The 10525-nt window shown below is 44.9% G+C and overlaps 1 protein-coding gene across 3 annotated transcripts; it reads left to right on the forward strand.

The window, feature by feature from the left end:
• Positions 1–652: 652 nt before the first annotated feature.
• On the forward strand, positions 653–4649 carry LOC106588480 (UPF0500 protein C1orf216 homolog). 3 transcript variants are annotated; one of them, XM_014177570.2, is made up of 2 exons: positions 653–766; positions 2889–4649. In XM_014177570.2, the coding sequence occupies exon 2, from the start codon at positions 3010–3012 to the stop codon at positions 4111–4113; it is 1104 nt and encodes a 367-aa protein (XP_014033045.2). In that variant the 5' UTR covers positions 653–766; positions 2889–3009; the 3' UTR covers positions 4114–4649. The 3 variants fall into 3 exon arrangements, with proteins under 3 accessions (XP_014033045.2, XP_014033043.2, XP_014033044.2); XM_014177568.2 differs by lacking the exon at positions 653–766 and adding an exon at positions 1530–1941; XM_014177569.2 differs by lacking the exon at positions 653–766 and adding an exon at positions 1597–1789.
• Positions 4650–10525: the final 5876 nt, after the last annotated feature.

The raw sequence follows: 10525 nt of genomic DNA on the forward strand, positions 1-10525 counted from the left end.
GGAGGACCACTCTTGGTCCAGTTAAGATAATTGCAGTTTATAATCTAATGATTATGATAAGTGGCTAATAATAGGATCTCGTTAGGAGTACTTTTAATGACCGCTTTTATCTCTCCATCTCATTAGTCCATGGTGATTTAGCAGCAAGTCTCGGGGTTAGGGGCTGCAGGAAGGCTCATTACACAACATTAGGAGCAGGCATAGGGGCTGGAATGAACCCCGTGGATACCATCTTAGCTTTAGGCGGAGATGTAATCCTGGTTTTGTTTATTCAGTCATAACATTATCCCAACTCCCAAACCAAGTCCCCCTCGTTTGAAAGATGGGGAAATATTATGTACATTAAAAAAAAGTGGGCCCTGACCAACCACAAAATCTGAAGGAAAAGCTTTTATTTGACTCCCAACTAAGAGGAGGCTAGAATAATTCATCAGAAACATGAGATCTTTCACTCTCCGTGATGCTTCCCAAGGGGTGGAAAATCTAAATGTGAGGGGGTTTATTTGATTTACTTTGTCTTGGCTAATTGAACGATCTCTGTTCGAGAAGAGAGAGCTGTAGGTCCACTCTACTCTGGTTTTCTGTACTGTATCTGCCGCTATGCATTGTGGTGTAGTGAGCTGACGGTATAGCCATGGGTCATTCCCCTTGGCCACTGTCACAGTAAGGACTGGTGTTGCTGGAGATGAAGCAGAACTGAGGGAAGTGGGTCATTACTCGGGGCTGTGTAATTTTGTTTTTGAAATAACAAGGTCTTATTCACTAGGTAAGTCATGCTCTTTTTATTAAATGCCTGTGTTGTGAGATGGGTGCTTATGAGTTGCCTCGGTTGCGCAATAACCGACGCACAATATTTATTTAGCGCCCGGAGGGACCTCGCGGATGACCCTTCGTCTGAACATTTGGTCCACATGCACCGCAAAGCATGCTCTGTTTCTTTCTCTCTGTCTCGCAATGTTTCTATTTTCTGGCCCTGTTGCTATCTGTTTCTCTATATCGGTGTCCTGCTCCACGGTTCTGTGTTCGGTTTTGGAAGATGGAGATGATTTTGCATGTGATGAGGCCGCGAGCGGCCGCTGTGTTTGATGTATTTTTCATGTGCTTAGGCTACTATTGAACGATGGGGAGGAGGGGACAGCCTGAAGGTGCAGCACTTGAATGGGGATGTTGTTGAAGTGGAAAGGGGTTGAGGGTGGGGGGAGACGGGGGGGGGGGGGAGACGGGGGGGTCGTTCGCTCTTCTGCCGCAAGCGACAGGAGATGGGGAGGGAGTATACTTGCAAAGTCTGTCTGATGTGCCACACCTCCTACCCGAAAACACACTCAACACAGGCGCTCTCTCTAATCTCATACCGACAGATACAGTCACCAGTTTAATGCAACAAATGGCAGTCTGTCTCCCTTGACAAAATTATGAGAATGTGTTATAGGTTACATTTGAGTAGTCTAAACAAATATTAGTTTGTGGTATATACTTTTCTGGTCGTACTTTCCCTTTACAAAAAAACAACGATATGGTGAGACGTTCCAATGTAATTTCTGCGGCGCTCTACTTTCTGCTCACCTCTCTGCATTTTCCCGTTCTACCGTCCCTGCCCAGTTTAGGAAGTGAGTCATTGGGTAGGCAAGTAGTCTGTTCTTTCAGAGTGCTAGAAAGAGTGGATGAGAGAGCGAGAAGAGGAGGGGGGGGGTAGTCGCAGATAAACATCACATAGGAGGGTCGACCAGAGGAGGGGAAATAGGGAGGGCTCCCAATCGACTTCCTCTACGAAGCACTTTACTAGCATACGGTAAGACAAGGCCCTCTTATGTATCGATTCACACATTTGTCAATCCGAATGATTGTGTAATCAGCGAATTAAATAAGGAATGGTAAAGGTTGTTTTGTATAAGTGGAAGCGAGGCTATCGCTGCGGACGAGCGAGGAGAACAAGGATATGGGGTGAGCTGATAGCGCTGCTGCTGAACTGGGTCTAGGGCTATTACGTAACGCACAATGGAGATTAATTCATCTTTTATATTGATTTAATAAAACCGTGTTTCTTTTTTTGTCATCTATTTTTCTCAAACAACATTGTGTAGGTAGGCTATTCTAATGCTTTGTGTTCTGATAAGCTATAAGCATAGTCTTTCATCGGGCGTCGTCGTTCGTTCCTGTCAAATCGCACATCTTAATTTTGTATCTGCTTAATTAATTTAAAGGAATTTTAATGGTATTTCACTTCTGACTGTCACAAGTCTAAGAAGACGTAATTAATGGTGCATATAGAACATCCTGTTGTTGACAGCTTTTATAGCCTAGCCTAAACATAGGCTACAAAAAGGATGGGAGTGCGTTTTATTGTTGGGCTATTGCACGAACCTCAAAAGAATAGAAAACATAATATTGATATGTTATATCACATCACCCAATGTCGATTTTACTTGATTACTTGATCCTCACCAATCGAGCGCCAATATTTACGTCAGTGCCAGTGGCGCGCGCAACCCTGGAACGTTAGTCGCTGTCCTTCAGCACCACGTGCCTGCGCATCATGAGACAGAGCGGAGAATGAGTGACAGTACCCCGAAGTAAGGATTAGTGAAATTTCCATTCTGAGGAGACATGTAAATATTTGATGGTAATATAGGCCTAAGTGGAGTGCAATTGGAAGCACGGAGCAGATACGATTTAATATATTAGAACGAGAAGGAATGGCAGTGATGGCTAGAAGATTAACTGGTAGTAGGCTAATATCAAACTTGTGAGTTATGCAGCAGCGTACAGGACTGTATCAGATAAATTCGTCTGGATTTATCTGATATATTTGTGAAGGATTAACCTTGAAACAATTGCCTTAATTAACTTCCATATCTTATTCCATTTTCTCTCTCTCCTTTTCTAAACAGTGACTCTCAGTCAAGATCAAGAAGTGAATCTTCAACAAGAATTGAGTCTCGATCAAGAACACTTGAATCTCATTCACGAAGAATTGAATCTCCATTAAGAAGTGAGTTTCAGCCAAGGAAAATGCTCCACCAGGACAGACCCGTAAACCCCCAGTACCGAGGCCAGGGAGGCAGCTCCTCCCCACTGCGGATCCTCAGCAACAACAGCCAGCAGCAGGGGGGGAAAAGGAAGCAAGGCGAGAAGGACGGCAACTTCAACTTCCTGGGTCAAGACGATGACGTCATGACGGGAGGGGACGAGAATCGCAACCAGGTGCGTCCTCGTAACCTGGGCCCATTGGGCCGCGACCAGCCCCACCTTCCTTCCTCCTCCAACCACTACGGTCCGGGGCCACTGTCCCCGCTCTCCCGCCTGCCCTGCTGGAGCCCCCTGGAGTCCCTGCCTGAGATCGAGAGTGGGGACGATGGGTACGGAAGAGTGCCCCCGGATGGCGCGGAGGAGGGCAAGATGGAGGAGGAGATGGGGAGGATGAGCGATGACGAGAAGGAGAAACAAGACCTGGGGGGAGGTGTCATGAAACAGGGAGTGGTGGTGGAAGAGGAGGAGGAGGAGGAGGAGGAGGAGGAGGTGGAAGTGGAGGACCCAGAGGAATGGGGCGACAGCGACTCAGACTTTGAGTTCAGCTACAGGTCCAGTGGCAGCCTGTCCTCTCTCAACATGGAGAGCGGAGGCGAGGGGGCTGGCATGGGGGGGTGGGATCGCATCGGTGTGGGGGAGCCCAAGCCTGTCCACCACCAGGGGGGCAACCAGGAGACCCCTGCCGCCCCAGCAGACCCCCTTACCCCCTCTTTGACCAGGAAGTGGGATGACAAAATGGAGAGGAAAAGGAGCAGCAAGCCTCTGAGAACGGGGAACAGTCTGCTTGACGGAGGAGCGTTGTCCGACTCGGACACGGACTGCGGCGAGCTGCCTGAGCTGGAGGACACTGTGTGGACCCTGAGGGACCGCGAGCGCTTCAAGGCCCAGGAGATGGAGAAGCACCAGGTCCAGCTCACCATGTACCGCAGGCTGGCTCTGATCCGCTGGGTCCGCACCCTGCAGGGCCGCGTCCAGGAGCAGCAGAACCGCCTCCAGTCCAGCTTTGACGTCATCCTCGACCACAGGAAGGAGCTGCTGCGCATGGGCACTGCCACCACTGCAACTGCCACAGCCAGCCAATCGTAGAGCAAGAAGGAAGCGCAGAGGCCCCAACAGGAAGTGGTCACCAGCAGAGACCGGCCAGTCGCTGAAGGGGAATACAAAGGCATTGTTGCCTTGGCCATGGTTATTGTGCTTGTTGTGTCCCAGACTTGACTTTTCCCGAAACTAGACAATCTCCAAGCATCCTCTGAGATTTGATTCTGATGTGATGTTTTAATAAGTTGGTAATGCAGTTTGTTTTTGATTTATTGGCGTCCTACCCTGTGTTGAGATCCAAATATATCCAAGGCACCTTTCTTCTTGAGAGCCAGGATGACTTTTTTCACCCTAACCCTGCCAAACTATGGAAATATATAACATATTATATGAAGTTTAATATATGCCTGTATCTTCAAATGTTCTATATAAGTGTAGAATGTACTGTTTTATTTGTCTCTATAAGTGTGATATAATCCCAAAATATTCCAAATACAACATATGAGGTGAAATGTTTTTTTTAAATTATATATATATATCATGTTTGTCTTCTCCAGTGACATAATAAAATAGTTTTAGAGATATTCGTGCTCCGTGAGTTAATAATGTATAAAGTTATGAAGAAGATGTTGGGATTTTACTAGTCTATTTGCAATCATCGCACAGTACAAGTCTGCAATGTCAGACAGTTTATATCGAAGACATGCTAAACCTAAGCTATAGGCCTTCGTTTGAGATAATTATTTGCGCATTATGTTGATCTTCAATTTGAGATGAAGGAATTGATCCTTTTCATAAAGCACTAATAGAATCGTTAAAGCCTCTTTGTATTCGTTGTTGAAATATATAAATTGCAGCCTCTGGTCCATGATAATTTTAGTACAATCGTCTCTTTATCAACAGCACAAAGTTCGTTTGTATCGCCTCATCATGAGTGTGTTCTGTTGGGGGTTTGATAGCCCTGTGAGGAACATGCATCAATCTTTATAGGCATGGTTACTGCGTCTCTCGTCGCCGCGGGCAGGGGACGTCTAGCCGTGCTGTGTGTGTCTGTGTGTGTGCTCCCAGAGATACCAGCCTTCGCCACCTAATCTGCAGTCTGAGTTGAGCTGGTCCTGCAGAGTCCAGTCCCCCGGGGAATCTGTCAGTTTTCGCCCCAGGGCCCGGTGGTCCTATCCGGCCCGGTGAGCAGCCGCCGGTCCAGTCCCGCAATATGAGCCAAACCCCGGGGCAAGTTTGTGATAATCCTCGGTTATGCCTCCGAACTCCGGGCGCTCAGGCTTATGTTCTAAAGCTTATCGCCTCTCCTGGACGCAGGCATGACAGTGAAAGTGTGAGAGAATTAACATATTTATCTGTTGTTTATTGGCTTTTAAGCGGGATGTATGTAGGGCATCAAACGGGGAAGCGTCTGGGATAACCAGCCAACACGTTTGTTTGTTCTGTTATTGTCCCGTGTACAAACACCGTTTCCAAAAAGCGCATAGAAACAGTAGTACACGGGGAGAACAAAACTACATTTTGAGGATATACAATCACCATGATGTACTTAGGCTATGTATTTACAGTGAAGTTAAAATGCGAAGGGAAATGTTACCCATAGGCCTATAGCCTATACAATTAGATGTGATGGTCATTTTATTCGGGCTTGTTACCTATTCTGCCCTACCAAGCAAACGAGCAGTAACTTCACATTAATTGGCCTCAACTCCACAAAGGGCCAATTCAAGCAAATGTTTATATTGTGTCTCTCTCTGTAAGTAACAAAGTTGTCTTGGATGCAACCACTAACTCAAATCGGTATTCTGCGTAGTGTCTCACGTTAAACACCGTGCCCTCACCCTGAACACATCTCTTCGTTTCAGCGACACTGTATAATAGGTTCGCCGCACGGCGGGACACGAGGCATGTGTGACTGGGGCCCGGCTGGGCGCGAACAGCGGCACCGGTGAAAGAGCACCCCGCCCGGGGAGAAGCAGACGCACGGGGGGGCTGCGGGATGCCGCACCGTCTCTCTCCTCGAGCAGAACTGCTAATTTTGTCGGTTAAAACGAGCGAAGATAACGTTAGCAACGCTGTTTGAGGCGTTTTTTCCCAAATTATCGCGGGCGAGAGAGAGAGGTGCACACAGCTGTGGCTCCTGTCACCCAATTCGGTTGCAGGTGTTTCCAAGTCTGTGTGACTCTGAGATATTCGCGAAACAACAATTCACCTGCTCATTAAACAAAAAAAATGGACTGTATGGAATTTACATTTCAGACTTTTGGGGATATTGTGTCGACATACTATCTGGCAACTTTGCCACTCCGTGCGCGCATTCGTGGGGAACGTGGATTTCAGTAGCAGTGGCGTTCTGCCTAAAACGCTAACCATTGTCATGAATTATATTTTGTCTCAATGATATTGCCTTGATTTAGCCTACTGATTTAGCCTATTGTGTAAATCATGCATTGATCGATCACCGTCCAGATCAGGCTAGTCGTAATAGTGCCATAACGATGGTGATTTTCAATGATTTGCCTTTTGTTGAAGTGTTTTTTTTCTTCCATCACTCCGTCATGTCTTTTTCACATGACAATGACAACAAGCTTAACCCACCATGACACCGTATCCTCACAGATAGAAAAATGAGTGATAGTTATACAAATCTTTGTTATCCTCGAGAAGGCCTATAAAATCGAGTGAAATAAGAAAATATGTTTTAGTCCACCAGAGGGCGCCTATTCATCACATAGCCCGTTGGTCACTTTTTTAATAAAATTAAATAGCGTGTTAAGAACACAAGGGGGCACTCTTCTGTATGATCCAATGAAGTACAGTAGCTTCAGTTCAGCCCCTGTGTTTTGTGAGTTGGACATACAGGCCCCTACTACCCAGTGCTGTCTGATGAGTCCATAGAGCAGACTCTCTCGCCCCTCTCTTCTTTCTCTCCCTTTCTTCCCTCTGCCTGATGTAGTGTGACAGTGTGCTAGCCCCCAGCACTCTGTTGGCGTGGAAACAATCAGCTTTGACAGAAAGGGGGTGGTGGGGGATTGGGGGAGGGAGGGCAGAGGGCTGCGGCCCGCGGCCTGTGTATGATGAACTGGATAGAAAGACCTGTGGCCAAAAGAGAAAGAGCAAACATCCAGCTGAAGATAGATAGATAGATAGATAGATAGATAGATAGATAGATAGATAGATAGATAGATAGATAGATAGATAGATAGATAGATAGATAGATAGATAGATAGATAGATAGATAGATAGATAGATAGATAGATAGATAGATAGATAGATAGATAGATAGATAGATAGATAGATAGATAGATAGATAGATAGATAGATAGTATCTCATCACTTTTACCAAGGATCCACATACCAAATTGAAAATGAACTAATATTTCCCATGAGCCATACAGTATATATATCCTTCTTGAGTATGAAATTGTCTGGGTGGTTTGAGTACTGTGCTTTTTCTTTGTTTTCCCATTGAAAATAAAACAAATTATTGGTTCATTTCCAAGCAGACTTTGTATAATTTTATTTTATTTTTTATATATATATATATATATATATATATATATATATATATATATCAGTATCCACAGCAGTGAATTAGAATTAAATGAATGACTGGAAAAGGTCCTCATAGAAATACTAGGCACATTTTAATTAATGAACTGAATTTCAAACCACTTCCTGAATTGCCTAAATTGGAAATGCTTAGCGAATGCTCAAACTACCTTCAGTACAACTGGAGGGCTGCAGCGTTACAACAGGAAGCACAACTAGGCTATATCATCATAACCTTTACAGTTCTGTGAGGATAGAAATTGTGCAGAGAGCCTTAACAAAAGTGTTGATGGAGTGCTTTATAAATGCCAAGGAGAGTCAGGGATGGACAAGATATATATGTCCTCATATAGAGAATGGGAAGTGCTCTTTGCATGGCATGAAAATGAATTCATCCACTCATTTTTAATTCGATTTGAATAAGATGTTGAAAGTATATGAAGGTCAAATGTATCAGAAGTCCAAAGGCATACATGTTGTAAAGTTGTTATTGAAATGTAGGCTATGACTAATAATAATACTATTCTCCATAAAGTAAACCACCATAATGCATCATTCATAGAGGTCTGTATTTGTTTTTATGTTGGAACATAAAATGGCCTAATTCAAGGAAGTCACCATTCATCCTGACTAATGCACCGTCATCTTAATGCACGTCATTCTAGGCCTATTTTAACATATCAGACTTAACAAACCTGTTGGCTGACATAAAAGGATGGTCCTGATTGTGACCACAAATTAGCCTAGGCCGACACAGTGAGCCTATAGGCCTATATTTCAATTTGCTGACATGCCCGTGGAAATAGTAGGCCTTCTGAACTCCTGTATTGCTCATCATGTCCCTGCCTGCTTGTCCAAGTCTGAGGGTTCTCTGCGGGTTTGCCAGGACATTCTGAATGTGGGGGTCTGAGACTGACAGCATTTTTTGGTGGGGTCTGGGGTATAAGGTTCAGCTGCCTCGGCTGCTTTAACCAGCTAATAAATATGAAAACAGCGTGTTAAAACGTTTATTCGTTCTCTGGTTGAAATGATTATACCATTCTATAAAGTCCCATGTAAATCCTGAAACCTCATAAGACCCAATGTTGTCCCATAAAACTGTGTCGGACAATAGATGGAGAAAGGGGGCTTTTTCACGCATAAGGGGTTTTCACAAGAGCACATTGAGTGCAGCCCCTCCGTGACACGCCCATGGATTATGTGGCTCTCGGTGAAAGCGCTTCTAGGAGCGGCAGGTGTGTGTGCCAGGCACGGGGGTCGTGCGGCCGGCGACCGTAGGGGAGCTGGCTATGTCGAATGCGCGCAGCTGCCGGCAGGATTTTTTTCAGGGCTTGTCACTTCCATTTAACTTGCTCTCTTTCACCCCCTTGAGATGAAGTGGTCTCTCGTGCCCAGGTTCCCTCGACGTCCTCTCCCGGTTTAGATACGAAAGGGACCACTAAACGGTGACATCCCATCAACAAAAGCGAGCGGGGGCCACTACCCATCCCGCCTCAGCGCCATGAAATTGTGGATTAAACCGATAAACGGTGCCACTGATACCGACCTCGCATTTCTTCAGGACCTATAATTGAATGCCAAAATGTAAGAAGGCAAGGTTAAACAAAGTCTTAACACAATAACTCTGTCTATTCCCTCGACACTTCTATTCAAGCCCCAGATTTCTAAATGATCCATTCATGATCCACCACATCATAGGCCAGTCTGTTGGTTAGTGTGAAATTGTTCTTGCAGTATTGCAGTAACTTATCAAATAAAACAGGTTACAGTCTAGCCTACTCAGTCAATTAGGCTATCTCACAAATCCATGCGAATGTTGTCTAAATTCACAAAGAAAAATCTGTGTGTGAAGATCTTATCTCAGTAAATTGAACCATGTCAAAATGCTTGAGCCTCACAGCCACAGCCTCATCTTCCAGGCTGTTTTTATCTTTCAGTGTTTACAAAAAGACAAGCATATTTATTGTTTTTTTTGTATGGTGAAACGGGGGCTTTAACCAGTGTAGGCTATTCCCTCAAATGGTTTGCTCCGTGCACCTTGATCCCTAATCTCTGTCGTTCAAACCATGTCCCATTCCAGCAGCTCTCCCCTTAGGGCAAGTTGGGTCCATACATAATCCTCCCAAACTCTGTCACGTATCCCACTGGGGTTTGGCTAAAGTGCTATGTCTGTCAAAGCACAACATTGTCTGCTTTTCACACCATTTCTGGCAAAAAGGATTAATTCCCCCTATAAATACAAACAATAAGACTAAATAACAGCAACCTTACAGTGTGTGTGTGTGTGTGTGTGTGTGTGTGTGTGTGTGTGTGTGTGTGTGTGTGTGTGTGTGTGTGTGTGTGTGTGTGTGTGTGTGTGTGTGTGTGTGAGTGCGTGCGTGCGTGCGTGTGTGTGTGTGTGTTAGAAGTATTGACTGAGTGTTTTGTGAAGATACATAGAAGAAAAAAAATCTGCTCAGTTCACTAATGTAATTCATCATATTCTACTTGCTGTCTCGTGCGGCTTCAACCCGCGTGTCTCTCTGCTGTATCCACGGCTGTCAAAATGGACAGTGCTGCAGCAGCAGCCAGTGAATAAAATTAAATATGAAATAGTGTGATAAACTGGTAGATAATAATCTTTTCATTAAACTTTCATCCCGGGCTAACTTAAATATTCAAGAGGCCAATTACATAGCTTGTATCTTTTTTCTTTAACAAGAGCAGTCAGGGTGAGTGTATCTCGCTTAAGGGTTCAGTGAGAGCATCATTACTGAGTGGTCATGGGGGAGTTGACCCATCTCTCATGTGCTGGGCAGGAACCAGACTGAGAGATGGAACAGGCTGGCTGATGGCTGTCTAAATAAAGGATAGACAGACAGAGAGGTGTATAGATTTTGCAGGCGGATAGTGGAAAGATGTGTGCATT

Source organism: Salmo salar, chromosome ssa27 (assembly GCF_905237065.1).
Source record: "Salmo salar chromosome ssa27, Ssal_v3.1, whole genome shotgun sequence".
Classification (NCBI taxonomy): domain Eukaryota; kingdom Metazoa; phylum Chordata; class Actinopteri; order Salmoniformes; family Salmonidae; genus Salmo; species Salmo salar.